This window comes from Telopea speciosissima, chromosome 1 (genome assembly GCF_018873765.1).
Source record: "Telopea speciosissima isolate NSW1024214 ecotype Mountain lineage chromosome 1, Tspe_v1, whole genome shotgun sequence".
In the NCBI taxonomy this organism is placed as follows: domain Eukaryota; kingdom Viridiplantae; phylum Streptophyta; class Magnoliopsida; order Proteales; family Proteaceae; genus Telopea; species Telopea speciosissima.
This window is the reverse complement of record NC_057916.1, coordinates 67,801,026-67,822,101: the sequence shown is the minus strand read 5'-3', so window position 1 is coordinate 67,822,101 and position 21,076 is coordinate 67,801,026. Positions and strand designations below refer to the sequence as shown.

Below are 21,076 nucleotides of genomic sequence, written 5' to 3'. Positions count from 1 at the left end.
GGACCCCACCTGGGTAGATTGTTCGATTGGGTGCTCCGGGTGGATCCCACCCTCCTCTTGTAAACTAGAGAACCATAGACGATAACGACTCTGACTTCATGCCAGACAAAGACAGAGAGTTGTAACTAAATAGTTGGGGAATTGTGGTCCAAAATGAGATTGTTGTCTTTGAATAGCTAGAAATTGGAGTGGATACTATCCATCGCCCAAGCTTCCTGCTGCAAACTATAACAGCCTACCTAAGTTCTGATATCAGTTGGTTAGACAACTAGACTACTCAAATTTAGTGCATGCTAAGATACATTTAGACCTTACTTTACACTATACTTCTAAAACCATTGTTTTTTGGATCTTTATCTCCACCAGTTCCCTGCTCGGCCCAGTTCCCTAGTTCCTCTAACAAAAGGGGGGGGGGTTGGAATGACCACCCTACCCCTATCCGAACACTCTGCCTAGATGGAGTCCACCACCTCCTATTAGAGGAACTAGGGAACTGGGCCGGACAGGGATCTAGAGTAAATAATTTTCCTTGGTTTTTTGGGGAAAGACAACGACAAGAGTTCTATTGGGTAGATTCATTAAAAAATGTATAACAGGAAAAATAAGACAAAACACTCAGTAACAATGTTGAATGTGCATTAAAGATGGCATTAAAAAAATGTATGACAGGAAAAATAACAATTCCTGAATTCTACGAGCATATAATGCTTCCTAAAGTGAGGAAACTTGCATTGGGAAAAAACCATTTAAGTCAAAATTTCAAGGAGTTAAGCTTTCTGAATTTAATTTTATTTTATTAAAGTCTATTGCTTCGAAGGGGCTGGGCAGCTCTAATCATTAAGACTGTAGTAATCTTGAGTTATCTTGGATATATATACATATTTGGGGAACAAATTATTTTCAGTAAATATCTCGATTGGGTTGTCAAAATGCTCTGGATTAAATACTTTGACTATTGGCAACAACAAGATCACCGGACCAATTCCTAGTTGGATTCAGTAATCTGACATATCTAGAGATACTAAACATGCCAATTGAAGTTTCTGTTAATAGAACTGATATAACTAGAGTCCAAAATGTCAAGTCTACAAATAATGAAAACAATTTCATGTTCTATTCTTATTTACCATTAAAACTGGAGTCATAAGATAGGCTCTATTGCATGTTTCAGTTTTGAATTGAAACAAATCAAATAATTTACTTGTAGTACTTTTACCATCTATCATTTGGAACTGCACTGATCAAACAACTCTCTTTTCTCATTCTTTAAAAAAAAAAGGCATATCTAGTGCACGAGGCTCCCGTCACTGCGGGGTCTGGGGAGGGTCATAATATTGAGTCTTACCCCTACTTCGCAGAGAAGCTGTTTCCAGTCCTTTCTCATTCTTAGTTACCATTAAAATCAAGTTCTCGCCTTTTTAAGAATGATGCAAGTTGGTTCTGCCCAAAAAACCAATAATGGGGATTTGGTAACAGTGACTAAATCCTTAACCTAAAGTGCCCATTCATAAGAGTAAACAAGATGGTTTAGAATATCACCAGAAAAACGAAAACTATAACCCACAATGAGCTATTTCTGGGAAAAATATATGGAATTTACCCATCCCTCAACATGAATGCCCATTCTATAACAATCAACCTGAGAGTGAGAAACATGAACTCCTACCATGTCATCTCTACATATATTTGAGATCTTTCGATACTTAGAATCAAACCTTCTCTTGAATAGATTAGTTTTTCTGTCTTAATATACTATACCATTATTCATTTCACATATTCTAACCACAGAAAGATAGAGAGAGAGAGAGAGAGAGAGAGAGGAGGACTCACCTGATCTGAATCTGGAAAAATTCGAAGAGCATTCTAACAACTACGATGATGCCCTAAATAAATCCAGAAAATGAATGTCAAGACTAAAGAGATTCTATGGCTTTCAGTGGGAAACCCTAACACAGGGTAAACATTGGGGGGGGGGGGGGAGAGTATCTGTTTCTTCTTTATGTCTTTAGTAGAGGGGAGACCCTGTTGTGCAGTCTTCAAGGGAGATGAGAGCTCGTGAGTGAGAGAGAAGAGAAAAGAGAAAAGAGTAGACCTGTAATGTTCAGGAAAACTCAAAGCTCCGTTGTGCCTTGTTGCAGCAGAGAAACATAGGAGAAGCTATGGTTCAATCGCACAAGGTAGCTCCTAAAAGGCGGTTAACCTTTTGGGATTGGTGTATAGTTTGTATAATTACGCTTTCATCAAAAACAAAAAAAAATCGCAGCAAGGTAGCGAAGCCTCTGTTTTCTGTGCGGGTGTCATGATTTTGAGAAATTTGTCGAGAGCATCTAAGGGAAAATTTTATGCCGATTTTGGCAGTAAAATTTGTTGGGCTCTATTCCGGGAAATGAATGGGTTGAGGTAAAATTTTCCTTCATACGAATTTTACAGTGTTCAAAACAAACAACCGAAAAATTAAATTTTACGGTAAAATTTTTATTTTCACCTATTTTACATCGAAACAATTGGAACCCTAGGGAAAATTGGGAAATTTTACGAGAACGTTTAGCGGGGATTTACGAAAACTTCCCCTTTTTTTTTTTGTGGTACTAGAATAATTTTCCTTGTATATAAATTCAAACACCCCCTCTCCATGCAACAAACCTAACTCATTCCTATGATGGCAAAGACCAACTTATTCCATTCTCTATTTCAGTTCCATCATGACACATTGCATTCTGTTGCTTGGACTTCTGATAGTAGCATACTTTAGTGTAAGGAAAATGATGTTTTTCCATTATCCATTCATTTCAAACTTGGTTATTGATTGTTCATGTTTTATCTTTCTTAATTGGTTTTTATTTCCTTTCCATGAAATTGTAGGGTTCTCAAGCTGAAAATTCCTTCTTACAATACTGGGAAGATCATATTGGTCTTCCATACCCTCCACACTGGTTAGCTAAAAAGGCTACTTCATTAAGCCCCCATCATGAGGCGGTGTTTATGAAACTAATGGAGAAAAATGAGTTGGCTTCCCACCTGCGTTCATTCTGTAAGCAAGCTAATGTTGCTTGTTCTACAAATGCAATGGTGAAGAACACACTGGACAACACAACCTTGCCACCAATAGCCCAATGGAATGAAGCCAAACTGACATATGATTTTCCTAATGAAACACCACTGTCGGTTGCCCGGCAAGGGGGATTGCCATATTTTCGGGAGTCAATGGTGAAACAAGGAAGTTTCATGCCCATCCCTGATCTAAGGGACCCAATGTCATATAAATCATTCTTGCCGCGATCTCTGGCATAAAAAATCCCTTTTTCCTTTGCTTGGATTGAGGAATTAAAGAACCTTTTTGGTGTGGAAGATGAATCAAACATGGATGAATATATTCAAGACACTCTCAAGACATGTGAGAAAAGCCCCATTCAAGGTGAGAAGATCACTTGTGCAACTTCTGCAGAAGATCTTATCGATTTCGTTGTTGAGGAATTAGGGCACTATGTACGCGTATGGAGTGCCGAAAGCGTCGAAGGATCTTATGAGAATGTCACAATTGGAGTTGTGAAACTCATTTATGGAAATCTTTCTGAATCACCAGCCTTATGTCATAGCCAACCATTCCCATTTCAAGTATATTATTGCCATGTTTTACAGAAAGTAAAAGTATATGCACTTGTTATACATGCTCAGAAGAAAGTGAATCATGTGATCATGGCATGTCACTATGACACATCTACTTGGAATTCAAATCATCTTGCTTTTAAGTTGCTAGGTTTTGGTCCAGGCCAAATTGAAGTTTGTCATTGGATAAATAAGAATGGAATTGTCTGAACAAAGACTATTGGTTGAGAAGCATTTCAAGATTTGAGTATCTTCTAGTTCTCTTATTTGTATTACATATTGGTGCTTGGTCTATATGAAAGAATAAATAATAACCTATTTTGGCTTGCTTGTTATGTCTTCCATTTCTCACACTGGCCTATAATGGGAGTCGAGTGATGGGCGCAGTATGGTAATTTAAAAAAGGGTACTCTAAGATTAGGCAAATGGTGGTTCGTTGCATGTCATACATAGAGTTAGTAACTTCAGGAAAAGCAAAAGTTTGGTACAAGAAATGTTTGGGGTATTTGAAGTCATCTTCATTATGGGCCAACAAGACTGAGTTCATAGCACAGCAAATGGAAAATCCATACAAGTGATTATGGTCAGAATTGTAATGTCAAATCTGGTTTAGAATACAACCTTGGAGGCTCACCTAGTTTATTAATCTCCACATGTTTCGTCCTCGCATGGAACACCGGGTTTGCAGAGAGATAGGTAGCCCCAATGTTGTCGCACCATAAATCGGAGAGGAACGGAGCAAGAAACCCAGTTCATTAAAGAGAGTCTCAAGCCAAATCAATTCAGTAGAGGTATCAGTCAGGACCTTGTGTTCAGCCTCAATGGAGGGCATGACTCGTTTTCTATTTCTTGGAGCTCCAGGAAATGAGCTTATTACCCAAGTAAATGGCATAGGGCCCTGTAGATTTCCTATCATCGCCATTGCCATCCCAATCGGCATTAGTGAAAGCCTAAAGAGAGAGCCCTGAGGATCGATGGAGGGGCAAGCCATGTGATTGGGTGTGTTTAAGTTAGCGCATGATGCGCTTGACGAGGCACCAATGCTCTTCAGCAAGTGAGTGCATGAACTAACAAACATGCTTGACGACAAAGGAGACGTCGGATCTTGTGAGGGTGATGTACTGGAGAGCTCCGACAATAGACCTGTACTTAGTTGCATAAGCCATCGGAGCATCCCCTGCAACAGATGGCTTTGCAGTGGTAGCCATGGGAGTAAGAACTGGTTTACAATCCGCCATAACAACACGCTGTAACAGATCACGGATGTAGCGGCCCTATGAAAGTAAGAGGCCATTAGGATGAGAGATGACCTCAATGCCTAGGAAAAAGTTTAGATAGCCAAGGTCCTTGATAGAGAATTCCTGAGCAAGGTACTAGAAGAGACGATGAACCACAACAATACCATTGCTTGTAACCACAATGTCATCAACATATACAAGAACATATATAAGATCCATGCTAGAAGTAAAGATAAATACGGAAGGATCCGTCTTGGATGCTGTGAAACCAAACTCAATAAGAAACCGTGAGAGTCTGTGAATAAATAATAACTTGTTTTGGCTTGCTTGTTATGTCTTCCAGTTCTCATACTGGGCTATAATGGGAGTAGAGTGATGGGGGTAGTAAGGTAATTTAAAAAAAGGGTACTCTAAGATTAGGCAAATGGTGGCTTGTTGCATGTCATACATATAGTTAGTAAGTTCAGGAAAAGCAAAAGTTAAGTAAAAGAAATGTTTGGGGTATTTGAAGCCATCTTCATTATGGGCCAACAAGATTGAGTCCATAGCACAGCAAATGGAAAATGAATACAAGTGATAATGGTCAGAATTGTAATGTCAAATCTGGTTTAGAAAATGACCTTGAAGGTGGATCAAGATCGTCTCCAAGGAGCAGGGAACGCCCAGGGTGCTGCCAGCCGTTGGGCTGTGCCGCACACATCCCTAGGCGTGCGCTGAGATGTGTGCTGCACAGCTCAGCCGCCGCCTCCCTGGAGACGAGCTCAATTCCTTGGAGGCTCGCCTAGTTTTTCCTTGTTATAAGATAATGTGGTGATGTGGCAATGGCAATTCCTATGGTTGGATATCTAAAGAATTATCTAGGTTTCTACTTATCACAAAATTTGAGTCTTGTAAACTTGTAGTTTATAGCCATTCTTGTATTGGCATGTGTTCTTTTGGTGCTCTAGGATTTTTTGAGCTTTATTTTACTGTTTTTCCCACTCTATATTAGTTGAAAATTATTAAGTATGGAAGAAACCTTGGGGTCTACCTGTCTACAAATTTCAGCTCCATCCATTTTGTAATGTGAAAAAATTAAGTGGCTCTTTAAATTCGGTTAGCAGTTCACGAAGAAGAAAGAAGAATAGAGGGCAGTTTTTTATTTTGGGAAAACCTTTGTTGGCAAACAGGTAACCTGCAACATCAGTAAGAATTGAATAATAAAAATCTTATTTAATTAAAAGGAGTATTTTTATTATCTAAATTAAATGAATGGTCATTATTACATGATTCCAATCTAAGGATTAAGAGGTTGGTTGCATGGAATTTACATAATTTTCACAGAGAACCAAAGTAAGATGGATGAAGTGGAGAGGTGCGTTTGGAGTGCTATGTGACCGACATATTTCTTTAAAGCTTAAAGGAAATTTCTATAGGATTATTGTACGACCGGTTATGATTTATGGGACAGAATGTCGGGCAGTTAAGAAGTGTAATATTGAGAAGTTTTGTGTAGCAGAGATGAGAATGTTAAGATGGATGTGCGAAAAAACTAGGAAGGATAAAATAATGAATGAATGTATTAGGGCTGACTTGGGAATTACCACGATCAATGACAAGCTCCAAGAGAATCGTTTGATGTGATATGGTCATATCCAACAGAGGTCTAGAGATGCCCCAATAAGGAGTGATACGATCCCGATTGAAGGGGCTAAAAGAGCTAGGGGTAGGCCTAAAATGATCATAAGAGGAGTTGTGAGGAACGACATGCATATTCTAGGTCATGTACCAAGTATGACCTAGATAGAGCCTATTGGAAGGCAATGATCCATGTGGTAGACCCCATTTAGCTGAGATTCTCTTGACCTATCGGGTTGAGCCTCTCTCCTCTTATTTTCTTCTTTTTTCTTTTATTTTTCATCTTTCATTTGTAATTTTAAAATTTTCACTTCCCATCTCTTTGTTCCCTATTTACCAAGTTTTCTTTACTATTTAGTTTTGTTTAGATCCATAAGTTGGAATAAGACTGAGTTTGTTGTTGTTGTAGGTAAACTAAAAGCATATATCCAACGGAATCCGCGGAATCCTTGGAACGCGTTTCTGACAAGAATCAGGAGGTACGTGCGTTCCTGAGGATACGGAACCACCACTTTCCTATTTCTCAGGAAGTACACAAAGTTCCTGAGGATACGGACCGCGACTTCCTTATTTCTTGGAACTCAGGAGTTATAAGAGGCAAAGTCTTAACTCCCAGGCGCTTGAGCTTCCCATGTTTTTTTTTTCACTAAAGGTCAGCAATGTATTTAATTATGTAATGAAGAAGCAAGTTAAACGTTTGCCATCCAGAAGCATTCGCCATAATTTGAAGCTTTCTTCATGAAGGTGCGTATCTCCCTCTCTCTCTCTCTCACCCAGTTGGGATTCCAATTTTCCATTTGTTCTGTCAAGCATTGACCAAGCTAGGTTCAAGGTATAAGCAATGATTTTCACTCTCAATTTACCGGGGAAGGGGAGAGAGAGAGAGAGAGAGAGAGAGAGATTATATTGTAAATGCCAAATGGGCAGGGAGGAGGGTCACCTGGATAAGGAAGTGGGGGAAGGGAGCATGTGTATCTTATTGGCTAACGCTTAAATAATTAAGGAATTAGAATGATCTGTTATTTATTTTTCGGGCACACGTTCGCTGTTCAGGAGCCCATTTGGGCACAGGCTGTGTCCAGACACATGGGGTGGGATTCCTTGCACCCACGGGGCTCCTCTGTAGCGCGACACAGTGTGTAGCGCACATTCAATGGGTTGCAATGCTTGGGCATGCAGCCCAACACCCCACCGTCGCGCTACAGAGGACCCAAGTCCCCCTGCACCCGCAGTGCAGAGAACTTTATAAGGGAGATATGTTTTCTCTAAATAATGGTGCTTTTGAAAAAAAGAAAAAGACTCACATAAGTAGAATTGCAGAAACCCAATCTACCTTAATAAAGTAGTATGGATATTTTGCATTTCATAAATAATATGCTTTTCTTAATCTAACACAATTTTCTTTTGATCTTATCCGAATTTCTTAAAACAGTTTATTGTTGAAACAAACCAAGTGTTATCATCTTGTGTTGATCAAGAAATGTATATTTGTCAGACCTAGAATTAACAAGAGGCTTAACTATGGAAGCACTTGCAACAAAGTTATGTTTAATTGTTTTACTTCTCTCTCCACCAAGCCCCAAACCCTTGATTCAAGTGTTGCACATTACATTAAATCAACATTGAGGGTACAAGGAGGCTGGTTTACAAATTCGAGATATTTAAAAAAAAAAAAAACCAAAATTAGAGAATTTCTCATGAGAGATATCTGTTTTTATTTAGTAGTTTCTAAAGAAGCTTTATCACACAAGTTGATTGGTTTGGTGCCTAAAAATTAAGATATGCCATTCCTAGTGGTCATAAAGTTTGATGGTTTTGTTGTATTACATACCTGATTGTTTATGTTTAGCCGTAATTGAATTTTGCAACATTATTGATTGTGGTAGGGTTTTTTTTTTTTTTTTTTTTAATGAACTAGTATCTTATTTGTGGGGACTGTTAGAAATCATTGGGACAATTTTTGGGCTTACAACCAACAGAGTTCAGGTGGCTTATCCATAGCTGATCTGCATTACTATTTCCATTATCATATTGATGTGATAGAATAAACTTTAGGCTAGTATTGTTACAAGGGTAAACTGGCAATTACACATGCAATAGAGTTCTACTAGTCGTATTGCAAATTTATTATAATTTAGGAGTGGTGAAGTATAACTAGCACCTCAAGAATGAGATTATTGTAATTAGTAACTTAATTTGTATTGGTCATATGAAATTGATTGAAACAAGTCATTTAATTTGGTGAATTACTCAACCAGAGATTTATTTATAAAGAAAATTAGGTTGAGTGTGGTTAGTTGTAGTGTTGTGTAATTAGTGCCTAAAATTGTGTTTACTATATATGACAAATGTGTTAATGTAGTTAGTAGTGAACCATGTTGTATTTTTCTGACTATTAGTTATAATCAAGGGGTGTAATATGTAATAACTCAATAGTCAAGGAGTTGCTTATAATTATATTATTTTATGACCTTATTACCATTTACCTGTTAGATCGACCTTATCGATCTCCGGCCTCTTTTTTCCTTTGCTTCTTCTTTTTCTCTCTTTTTGTCACTGTTTGGTAATATGATTCTGTTACAAAATGGAATTATGTTGATCATACGAGAGGGATAGGAATGAATTATTTAGCCTACGATTCAATCCAATTATCAATTCATTAATGAAATTAGGTTGAGTGTGGTTAGTTGTAGTGTTGTGTCACTAGGATTTATCCCTCACATTCGATGATCTTCAAATTGCCATCGATGGTTTGACAAGGTTTCTTGTGGACATTAAAAGTTCTCTTCACAAGTTAATTATGTTGTTGATGTTGTTTCTGTGGTATCACTATTTACAATTTCATATAAGGATTTGGTATTTTGGATGTTTAATTTTTCTATTTTGCTATAAAAATCTTTTACAACTCATCACTTGGTGTTCATATTACATGAAGTTTTCTGACATTCCTTGCCTTTTACTTCAATATGTTAATTCTAAAATATTTATAGTTTATTTAATCTTATAACTTCTTTCATTCTTGATTTTTTTTAATAAAAAGTTCACTGATTTTCTTATTCTTTATACATTTTCAAACAGTTTCTTTTTGTCTATTCGTTAACAGGTTCAACTGCATTTAAGGGTGATATTGAGATTCCAACATTGGTGTAAGTCTTTCAAAAACACATAAGGTGCGAAATGATTGGTATTAATATGCTTGAGTTTCCACAACATTGTGGGCTTGCATCAATTCAAAATGCAGTAAAACTGATCTGATATGATTTGTAGAGGACCCATCTAAACTTAGCCACCAAATTACAAAAAGGAGAAAGGAGAATTTGCAAACATGGATTCTTTTGAAGGATCAAAGAATGATATGAATATTTGGATATTCTTTTCACGGTCTTATGCAACCATTTTTCTGCACGGGTTTTCAGCGTCTTCACACCTAATTTTGTTATTAGTTCTATCCATTTATTGGGCCTGTAAGAGATACACAATTCTTACCTTTGAAAATTCAAAATCAATGCTGAAAAATACATACTTTTTATACTATTGGTCAGCCCTTATATCTTGCATGGGTCTATCTTTTTGTGATCTTCTCTTATGCGTGTTTAACTATCTCTCTGGGTATAGACATGGTTGGTCTGATCTAAAGATTGCTGCCCAATTGGATTTTACTTTCAGAACACTCACTTGGTTTGTGATCTCTGCTTACTTGCACATCCAGTTTTCTCATTCAAGTGAGCGTAGGTTCCCCATTATACTAAGGATTTGGTGGGCCTTCTACTTCCTAATGTCTTGTTTCTATATTGTTATACATCTTGATTTCTATTGGAAACATTTGCCCTTACCAATTTTGCTATGGGCTTCCGATGTTGTATCCATCATTGCTAGTTTATCCATTTGTTATACTGGAATGTTTGGCAAAGGGCGAGAAGATAAAGATTTCCATCATTTGGAGCCTCTTTTGAATAGTAGTTCTAATCAAAACAATGGCGACAACAGACATGGATCAAGTGTTGGTGGAGAGAGTGTAACTTCTTATGAAAATGCCAATCTTTTTAATATTTTTACTTTTGCTTGGATGGGTCCTTTGGTTGCTCTTGGATATAAAAAAACATTGGATCTTGAAGATGTCCCTCAACTTGCCAGTTGTGATAGTGCCGATGTGGTTTTCACTTGTTTTAAAAATAAACTTGGATTTGATGGTAATAGAAGTGGTAATGGTGGTCAGGTAAACACACTCAGGCTGGTAAAAACATTGATTCTCCTAACGTGGAAAGAAATTCTATGGACAGCTCTACTATCCATTGTATGCACATTGACTTCTTATGTTGGACCATATCTTATTGACGCATTTTTTCAGTATCTCAGCACCTCTCACCAATTAAAAGATGAAGGCTATTCGTTAGTGTTTATTTTCTTTCTTTCTAAGCTCATAAAGTGCATCTCAGAGAGACATTTGTTCTTTCAATTACGAAAGATGGCAAATAGGATTATTGCTGCCTTGTTCGCAATAATCTATAAGAAGAATCTTAGGCTTTCAAGCCAATCAAAGCAGGGCCACACTAGTGGGGAGAACATTAATTTGATGACTGTTGATGTTGAGAGGATTGGCTTTTTCAGTTGGTACTTGCACGATATATGGAGGGTGCTTGTTCAGTTTGTTCTAGCATTGTTGATCTTGTACAAGAGCCTTGGCCTCGCTTCACTTGTAACATTTGTTGCCACTATGATTTTGATGTTAGCAAATGGTCCATTGGTAAAACTACAGGAGAAAATTCAGGAGGAATTGATGGATTCAAAAGATCAAAGGATGAAGGTGACATCTGAGGCTCTTAGGAATATGAGGATTCTCAAGCTACAGGGATGGGAGATGAAATTCTTGGCTAAGATAATTGAGCTGAGGAAGTTTGAAACAAAATGGTTAGAGAAGTTACTCTATACATCAGCTATGACTTCCTTTGTCTACTCGTCTACTCCCTTATTTGTAGCTATGGTTACTTTTGGGTCTTGTGTACTTATGGGAATTCGGTTAGACTCAGGGAAGATTTTATCTGCACTTGCAACATTTGAAAAGTTGCAAGGACCCATTTATAATCTCCCAGACACAATCTCCATGGTACTTTAGATTAAAGTCTCTCTTGATAGGATAACCTCATTTCTTTGTCTTGATGACCTTGATCAAAATATAGTACAAAAGCTTCCAAGAGATAGTGCTGAGGTTGCAGTTGAGATAGTCAAGGGGAATTTCTCTTGGGACCTTCATTCTCCAAATCTTACATTAAAAGACCTTAATTTCCAAGTGAAACATGGTATGAAAGTGGTTGTTTGTGGTTCTGTTGGGTCAGGTAAGTAAAGCCTACTTTCATGCATATTAGGGGAAGTGTTGAAGGTATCTGGAGCAATTAAGTTGAAGGGGACAACGGCTTATGTTGCACAATCACCTTGGATACAGAGTGGCAAGATAGTAGACAATATATTGTTTGGTAAGGATATGGACAAGAAAAGATACAAGATGATTCTTGAAGCATGTTCATTGAAGAAGGACCTAGAATTGTTTGCCTTTGGGGACCAGACTATTATAGGGGAGAGGGGGATCAACTTGAGTGGTGGGCAAAAGCAAAGAATCCAGTTTGCACGTGCTTTGTACCATGATGCTGATATTTACCTTCTTGATGATCCTTTCAGTGCTGTTGATGCTCACACAGGAACTCATCTATTTAAGGTAATCTTAATAAGTTCTACTTCCAAAACTTTCCTTGATAAAATTGACTTGAAACTATACATCTCATTGCTTACATCACAATTTTATTTAAAAAAATTTGAGGTTGATTTAAAATATTTCTAAGAATAATGAAATCATGGTTATCTAAGAAAACGAGATATATAGACACATGAGATTAAGTAATACATGTTCTTGCTTTATAAACTTATGGTTTGGTGTTACTAATTATTGTTATGAAAACTAATTTACATTAATTTCCCCCTTTAGGTAATCAAAATTTTTTTTTGAGTGCCTAAATGTGAATATTTGAACTTTGTACAGGAGTGTTTAACGGGCATTCTGGGTTCAAAAACAGTAATTTATGTTACTCACCAAGTAGAGTTTTTTTCTTTTGCCGATCTTATCCTGGTGAGAATATGCCATCTTCTTTCCTGACTTCAACTACCTCAACCTTGTTTAAGAGTGATTATTTACCATCTTTTGTTTAACAGGTGATGAGAGATGGAAAGATTACTCAAGCAGGAAAATACGAAGAAATTCTTAATTCAGGAACTGATATTATGGAGTTAGTGGGTGCACATAAGAAAGCTTTGGAAAAACTTAAATTTGTCGAACATGGAACTAATTTTGTCGAACATGAGGCTACTTTGGATAATTTAATTAATGGCGGGGACGATGATATTCTATTGTGCAGTGAGAAATCTATTCAAGATGATGAGGTAAGGGAATCCAAAAACTATAAAATAGAAAAATTGATTGAGTCAAAAGGACAACTTGTCCAAGAAGAAGAAAGAGAAAAGGGTGGAGTTAATCCTTCAATCTATTGGAAATATGTTACAACTGCATATAAAGGGGCTTTTGTACCATTGATACTTATGGCACAAATTCTTTTTCAGCTTCTCCTAATAGTCAGTAGTTATTGGATGGTGTTAGATAATCCTGTTTCAGAGGATGTAAGACCTCATGTTAGAGGATCCACTCTCATCTTTATTTATATTGCTTTAACCCTTGGAAGCTCTCTTTGTACACTTATAAGGTCCATGCTCATTGTAACTGCTGGATACAAGACATCCACTTTACTCTTCAACAAAATGCATTTGTGTGTTTTTCGTGCTCCACTGTCATTTTTTGATTCTACTCCGAGTGGGAGGATTCTAAATCGGATTAGTAAATATGCTTAATTACTTTTGGGATTCAAATGATCTTGTTTGATCACTATAAAAGTTAATATATTTTAAATAAATTCTATTGTTGTAAATAGGTATCCATAGATCAAAGTGCAGTTGATACCTCTATTCCACGTAAATTTGAAGAACTTCTTATCTCAATCATAGAATTCTTGGGAACTATTGCAGTAATATCACAAGTTGCATGGCAAATGTTGATAATTTTTATTCCGATGACTGTGGCATGCATTTGGTATCAGGTAATTTTGTAGCCACTTCCACTTCGCATGATTAACATTTCAAAATAAAGCATAAGCATATATTCTCCATGATTAACATGCCATAATACAAGTTGGTTCACGCTTTATTTGATTAGAGTATTCAGAATTTTCTTTGTTCACACCATAATTGGATATTAGTGGTGGATGCATATGTATGCTTGGGTGTGAAAGTAGCAATTTAAACCTTAATACTATTCTTGAATTTATAAATAATATATAAAAAAAATCCATTTTTCTAATGACATGTTTTCATGTAAATTAATACAAAGCTATAGTCTTTTGCTTACCAAAATTGTTTGAGAAAAAAAGATCAAAGAAGGCCAATGTTATTAAAGTGTAAAGTGCACTTAAAGTGGCATGGCTGTGCTTTTGATATGCATAAAATATTTTAGTACATACAAATAAAAATATAATATGACTTAGTAGCTCTATTGATAGCTTTGTCAGTTGAATTTCATTCTAAAGACAATATACTAAATAAATGAAGTTTTATTGATAGCTTTGTCGGTTGAATTTCATACTAAAGACGATATAATAAATAAACGAAGTTAAAAAATAATAAATTATTAAATAAATTTCATTTGTATACTAGCTAAATAAAAATCAGTTAATAATTTTGGAAATAAATTATTTATTAATTTAAAACAAAAAATTGGATAAATATAAATTAGAAATGGTAAGTTAATAAATAATTATCATTATTTAAACATTAAGGATTAAAGGAAAAAGTTCATTACAATGCCTTGTCTTAATGGTTCAACAATTTCAAGCCATGTAGAGGGCTGATTTAATCAAACTTACCATTGGATAGGTTTTCCCTATGTGCATTATTCATGTGTGAAGTTTTGGATCAAATTTCCATTTTATGACCCACCATGTTTGGACTTCCACCCTTTCAATAGTTAAACTGAAGCAACCTAAAGTCTCATAAGTTGAATTCTCAACAAATTAAAACTCAAATTTGATAGATAGATAGGTGTTGATTTGGATAATTCACATCATCAAAATTTGAGTCCCAATGGAACTGCCAGGTGATAAAATATATGAGCAGTCAAGAGAAGCTTATCTAGGTGGACCACTTCAGATCTATTGCCACATTATTAATTGGTTAAAATTTTTCAATAGAAAAATCTTCTTCTTCCTCCTTCCTTCCTTTCCATCTTTCTTTTCAACGTCCCTTATTTTTTCCACCTTTCCTTCACATGCTTCATTCTTTCCTAATTGAAGCGTGTGGGCTATACTTTATTCTGAGCATGCAATGAATTGCACTCAACCTAAGTGAAGTGCCTAGGTTGCACTACGCTTAAAAAATGCACATTCACATGTTTTTGGCAATAGTGAATAAGACCATATTGTCCACTCCATTAAAAAAATTTTGATTTACCAAAAAATTGGATTGAAATTTGATCATATGATTATTTGGTTAAAAAAATGGATACCACAAAATTTTTAATACATTTATGTTTATGTTTAATTAACTTCTCATTTAAGAATTTGAGGATATAAATTTTGGGGTATACCCTCATACATGTAATGTTTATAATTCAATCAACATCTAAAATAGAAAATAGTAACTGTTCAACAGTTGAAAATAAATAAAAAAAAAATAAATATTTTACTGCAGTTTTATCCATAATGATGGTGTATATCAATCATCTAAATCAAAGCAAATTATGTTAAGAAATCCCTAAAAAACAAAAGCCTATATCATTCTCTAACTATATATCATTCATTGCATTTGTTTTTAGCATTATACCTAATTTCCTTTACATGAATCTTGTCTTTTAGCAATACTACATATCTGCAGCACGAGAACTATCACGACTGGCTGGAGTATGCCAAGCTCCAATTATACAACATTTTGTTGAATCTAGCTTAGGTTCAACCACAATTAGATGCTTCGATCAAGAAGAGAGGTTTATGAACACAAATCTCAAGCTGGTGGATGGTTATTTCCGGCCCAAGTTTTATTTTTCTGGTGCAATAGAGTGGTTATGCTTCCGTATGGATATGTTGGCATCCATTACATATGCCATTTTTTTGGTTTTTTTGATCTCGGCGCCAAAAGGAGTACTCAGTCCTGGTAAAAAATTGAATTTGAAATCTTATAAAACCATCATTGAGGAAAACTATGATTGATTGCTCACATGAAAACATGTTTTTGAATTTAATTTGTTTTCTTTTTTCTCTTGAAGGTGTTATGGGTTTAGCAATCACATATGGGCTTAGTTTCAGTATGCAAGGGGTCATATGGGATCTTTGCGGTCTTGAGAATAAAATCATATCTATAGAGAGAATATTGCAGTATGCCTGGATCCCTAGTGAACCTCCTTTGTTGTTAGAAGAAAATAAGCCAGGTCATGAATGGCCATCAAGAGGGAAAGTCGATATTGTTGATCTACAGGTAATCTTTGTTCTTTAAATCTTTATCTCCTTAGTTTTTTCATGATCTTATGGAATAGACCCTCTAAAGCCTAATATTTTTTTTTGATATTCTTCCTACTCTTATGGAATTCTACTGAGCTTGATGAGTTGATTATTTAATATGACTGTAGGTCCGATATGCCCCACATCTTCCTCTTGTCTTGCGAGGTCTCACTTGCACTTTCCCTGAAGGGATTAAGATTGGTATCGTTGGGCGAACAGGAAGTGGTAAATCAACTCTTGTACAGGCTCTCTTTCACATGCTTGAACCTACAACCGGTCAGATTTGGATAGATGGCATCAACATCTTCAAGATTGGCCGTCATGACTTGCGGTTAAGATTGAGCATCATTCCGCAAGATCCAACAATGTTTGAAGGGACGTTAAGAAGCAATCTTGACCCGCTTGAAGAATACATTGATGAACAAATCAGGGAGGTGGGTTGCTTTTTTGTCTCATTTGATGAATAATCTTTTATCAGTGACTAGATAGGATAGAGAGATTTACTGCTTACTGATGATTTTCACACCAAACAAACACATTGCATTTGACTGGTTGGGATATGTATCTCTATAAACTCCTTTCTCGTGGTTGTATTATTTTTATTTTTAATTTCATTTTTTAAATCATTTCATTGGATACATCGGATTATCTTTGGGCTAAGTTTGGTCTAAGATATTCTATAAGTTGAGATTTGGGAAGTTCACTATTTTTATTGCCTCACTTTCTATTTCCAATTGTTACCCCTATGCTTAGCTCTTTATTGATCAATTCTATACTATCTTTAATAATCAATGAAGGAGGTAAGTTGACATTGACCTTTTGTTGTCTTAGGCTTTAGATAAATGCCGACTTGGTGATGAAATTAGAAAGAAAGAAGGGAAGCTTGATTCTTCAGGTTGGTTTCTTCTCATATTTATTCTATACCAAAGATGCTCAATATCAATTTATCCATGCACAAGCACATAATCCTTTAAAATAAAATGTTATTGTATGATGCATCTAATTTTTTGTGCACAACCCAACCTCCAACCCCTACCCCTTTTTTGAAAGGAAAGAGTAGGGAAAGAGAAGTTAATGAAATAAGATCCAAATAGCTAACCCATTATGGTGGTTGTCATAGTGACCGAGAATGGAGAGAATTGGAGCATGGGTCAAAGGCAGTTGGTCTGTTTAGGACGGGTATTACTTAAGAGGAGCAAAGTGTTAGTACTTGACGAAGCTACTGCATCAATGGATACTGCGACAGACTATCTAATTCAGCAAACGCTTAAGCAACACTTCTCAGAGTCTACTATCATCACACTCGCACATAGGATAACATCAATTCTTGATATTGATATGGTCCTCCTCCTTGATAATGGTTAGTAGCAAGCAATTAGTACACTACAAATTAAAATGGGTTCATTTGAGTATGGCAATACGTCTTCTCATCTATGGTGCTTGCCTAATCAGATTGACATGTTTTTTTTGTAATAAGCAGGTCTTATATTGGAGTATGATTCCCCTGCCAAATTGCTAGATATGAAGTCCTCGTCATTTGCAAAGCTTGTTAAGGAGTATACTCGAAGATGTAGCTCCTAGTATTTGAAAGGTTAAATGAGGAAATTTTGAGCGGTCAGATGTAAATAGATTGTATTAAACTGAGGTGCATTGCTTTTTGAATATGAAAATTGTTTTGGAGAAGATGATGGAATAGATATCGAGGCAACTTATAATCATTTGGGTTGGCATTGGCATTCCATTGAAGTATTAGAGGTAAAGGAGAAGATGAGAGGGGAAATCTTTTTCTTCGTGCATGTCTATAAACCTTAGGAGAGGTTATAGGAGTCTTACAATATCTTTTGAATTCCACAAATATCTACGGCCACAAGGCACATTGGTTAGAGATGAAATTTTGTGGACAAGTACAAACTCAGGTGCCCCTGCTCTGTTGCTCACATTTCAAGTTTTAGCTTAAATAGAGTCGGCCAAGTGGTAAATAAAGCTTTGATAATATACAACGAAAAAAAATGAATTTTTTTTTTATAAGAAATGGGAATACAATTTGTCAGTTTCCATGTGGCAAAAACAAGTTTGTAAATTTTTTTTTACGAGTGAATAAGCCAATACATGTCAGTTTATATGCTTGAATCCAGGTCTAAAATCCGATATGCGGCCAACCCTAGACCATTCTATAAATATCCACATGGTCAAAATTACCACATCACCCTTTCATGTGGAAAAACTTGGTGCTGGTCTAGAGATACCCTCTAAAACCTGTCAGTCAAAAGATTTTTTTTTGGTGAGAAAGTCAATCAAAAGATGTTTGCAATGCTGCCAGTCGAATGAAATTATTCTCCCCTCTTCACCAATATTATTAACAATAGGGTAGAGCTAACACACAAGAGAAATTCCCAAACTGCCCCTGACTAACAACTCTCATCTTCTAGTTACTGTTCATGAAATGGAGGACAGATGTTGAATAGTATGGAATTCACAGATTGTTGACTTAGTGACTCACATAGATACTGTGAAGGAGTTATGGGATTACTTACATGTTTTGTATTCTGGACAGAATAATGTATCCCATATATATGAGCTGTCACAGGAGTTCTATCGAGCGGATAGGAAGGGACGTCCATTGACCAAATATTTTGTCAATTATAAATGAATGTTCGAAGAGTTAAATGCATTGCTGCCCATTAGTTCGGATGTGAAATAGATGCAAGATCAACGTGAACAACTTGCGGTCATGGGATTTTTGGGAGGACTGGGCCTGGAATATGACTTAGTACGCTCCACTATTCTTGGAGGAGATAAAATTGCCTCACTTGCAGAAACTTTTTCTCGCGTTCCTCGTGTTTCTCATGATAGTTCCCATGAACCAGCAGCTGCTCCTGGTGAGAGCTCTGCCCTTGTTGGTTCTAGTCAAGAGAGAGGTAATGGTGGACAAAATGGGGGCCGTGGTGGTGGTATAGCTGGCCGTGGAGGTGGAAGAGGCAGTGGTAGTGTTAATGGTGGTGAAAATTCTGGTTCTGTGAAGACTTGTAATCACTGTGGTCGACCAGGACACATCCAACGCTTTTGTTGGAAACTTCATGGGAAGCCACCACAACAAATATGCTAATTCAACGACTAGTACCGAGTCTCCCGCTACACCTTCCGAGGGTAAGTTGGTAAGGTTATCCGATGAGGATTATGCCGTTCCACAGTTTCAGATTTCTCGGCCTTCTACATCTTCCTCCACGGCTACTTTTTCCCAGCAGGTAATGCCACTTTGCCTGTTCTCCACTTCTCGTCCCTGGATCATTGATTCGGTGCTTCATCATATGTCCGTGTGTCGGGTAATTTTTCTTCCTTTCGGTCTTGAGTCTAGTGTTACATTGGCTAATGGTTCCCTTGCCAAAGTCATGGCATGGGTACTATCAACCCAACTAAGTCCTTGTCCTTGTCTTTTGTTCTCCATTTACCTGACTTCCCTTGTAACCTGCTTTCTGTTGGTAAAATTACTAAAGCCTACAATTGTTCAGTGACCTTTTATCTTGATTCCTGTGTTTTTCAGGATCTTATGACGAAGAAGATGCTTGGTAGGGGATGTGAGCAAGGGGGGTTGTATCATCTTGAAGACTCTCCTTCAGTTGCTTATTCCAGTGTTTTGTCTCCACACCAAGTTCATTGTCGACTGGGCCATCCGTCTTTGTAGAGTTTACAGAAGTTGGATCCTCATTTTAGTTCCCTTTATAGTTTAGAGTGTGAGTCATGTCAGTTTGGAAAGCTCCACCGTGTGAGTTATCCCCCCAGAGTCAATAAACGGTCTGCGTACCCTTTTTCTTTAGTGCATTCTAATGTATAGAGGCCTTGCCCTGTTACTTCTAAGATGGGATTTAAATATTTTGTTACTTTTGTAGATGACTATTCTCGAGTCACCTAGATTTATTTAATGAAAAGTTGTTTTGAACTGTTTGCCATTTTTCGTGCATTTGTTATTGAAATTCAGACTCAGTTTAATAAGAATATTTATGTTTTACGTAGTGATAATGCCCTTGAATATTTTTCTGCTCCATTTATTTCTTTTATGGCTGACTGTGGCATGTTGCACCAGTCTTCTTGTTCAAATACACCCCAACAAAATGGTGTAGCTGAACTGAAGAATAGACATTTAATGGAAGTGACCCGTTCAATTCTTTTTTAGATGAAAGTACCAAAAATCTTTTGGGCTGATGCTGTCTTGACTGCCTGTTTCCTTATCAATCGTATGCCATCTTCTGTGTTACAGGGTGGGATTCCTCATTCTCTTTTATTTCCTACTGAACCTCTCTTTATTTTACCACCTAGAATTTTTGGGTGTGTTTGCTTTATCCATGACCATCGTCCAGGTCTATCCAAATTAGATCCCCGGACTATTAAATGTATTTTCTTGGGTTATTCAGGCACTCAAAAAGGTTATCGGTGTTATTCACCAGTTCTTCGAAACTACTTTGTCTCTGCTGATGTTAACTTTTTTGAGTCCACTGCTTATGATGATACGTCTTTTGCTTCCTTGGAGTTAGATGAGGATCTTCCTTTATATGTGGTGCAACGTACTATTTCCCATGGTCAACCGGCTGCTGCTCTGTCTCTGCCACCTCCGCCTCTGCCTCTACCTCCTGTTCGGCTTGCCCGTCGCCCTGTTCGGTTTACATTTGTTCGGCGTCCTCGAGATGATACAGCACCCCCGGTCTCTACTGATCCTCCAACTTCAACTTCGCCTGCGGATCCTACTCCTTAGTTAAGTATTCCTTCTTCTAATCTTGATATTCCCATTGCTCTTCGTAAGGGTGTTCGTAGTTGTACTCAACATCCTTTGTCTCATTTTGTTTCTTATACAGGCTTATCTGCTAACTTTATTGCTTGTCTCTCTACTGTTGAGTCTTATCTTACCCCTAAGTCTGTTTCGGAGGCATTATCCCACTCTGGCTGGAGGACAGCTATGGAGGAGGAATTGGCTGCCTTCGTTGAAAATCACAGTTGGGACTTGGTACCGTTACCTGCTGGCAAGAAGCCTGTTGGTTG

The 21,076-nt window shown here is 36.9% G+C and overlaps 2 protein-coding genes and 1 pseudogene across 2 annotated transcripts; all 3 read left to right on the top strand.

The window, feature by feature from the left end:
* Positions 1–2,602: 2,602 nt before the first annotated feature.
* On the top strand, positions 2,603–3,719 carry LOC122638239 (polygalacturonase non-catalytic subunit AroGP2-like). Its single transcript, XM_043831109.1, has 2 exons — positions 2,603–2,753; positions 2,863–3,719. Exons 1-2 carry the CDS (start codon positions 2,703–2,705, stop codon positions 3,289–3,291), a joined length of 480 nt encoding a protein of 159 aa, XP_043687044.1. The 5' UTR covers positions 2,603–2,702; the 3' UTR covers positions 3,292–3,719.
* On the top strand, positions 3,361–3,816 carry LOC122653507 (BURP domain-containing protein 16-like). Its single transcript, XM_043847362.1, has one exon. The coding sequence runs from the start codon at positions 3,361–3,363 to the stop codon at positions 3,814–3,816; it is 456 nt and encodes a 151-aa protein (XP_043703297.1).
* Positions 3,817–9,730: 5,914 nt separating this feature from the next.
* Positions 9,731–17,825, top strand: LOC122638248 (annotated as a pseudogene).
* Positions 17,826–21,076: the final 3,251 nt, after the last annotated feature.

Bases quoted from the DNA above. Each gene is read 5' to 3' on its own strand.
- LOC122638239 (XM_043831109.1), top strand. From the start codon at position 2,703: ATGACACATTGCATTCTGTTGCTTGGACTTCTGATAGTAGCATACTTT. The intron at 2,754-2,862 runs GTAAGGAAAATG...ATGAAATTGTAG, and splicing joins TGATAGTAGCATACTTTAGT to GGTTCTCAAGCTGAAAATTC.
- LOC122653507 (XM_043847362.1), top strand. From the start codon at position 3,361: ATGGATGAATATATTCAAGACACTCTCAAGACATGTGAGAAAAGCCCC.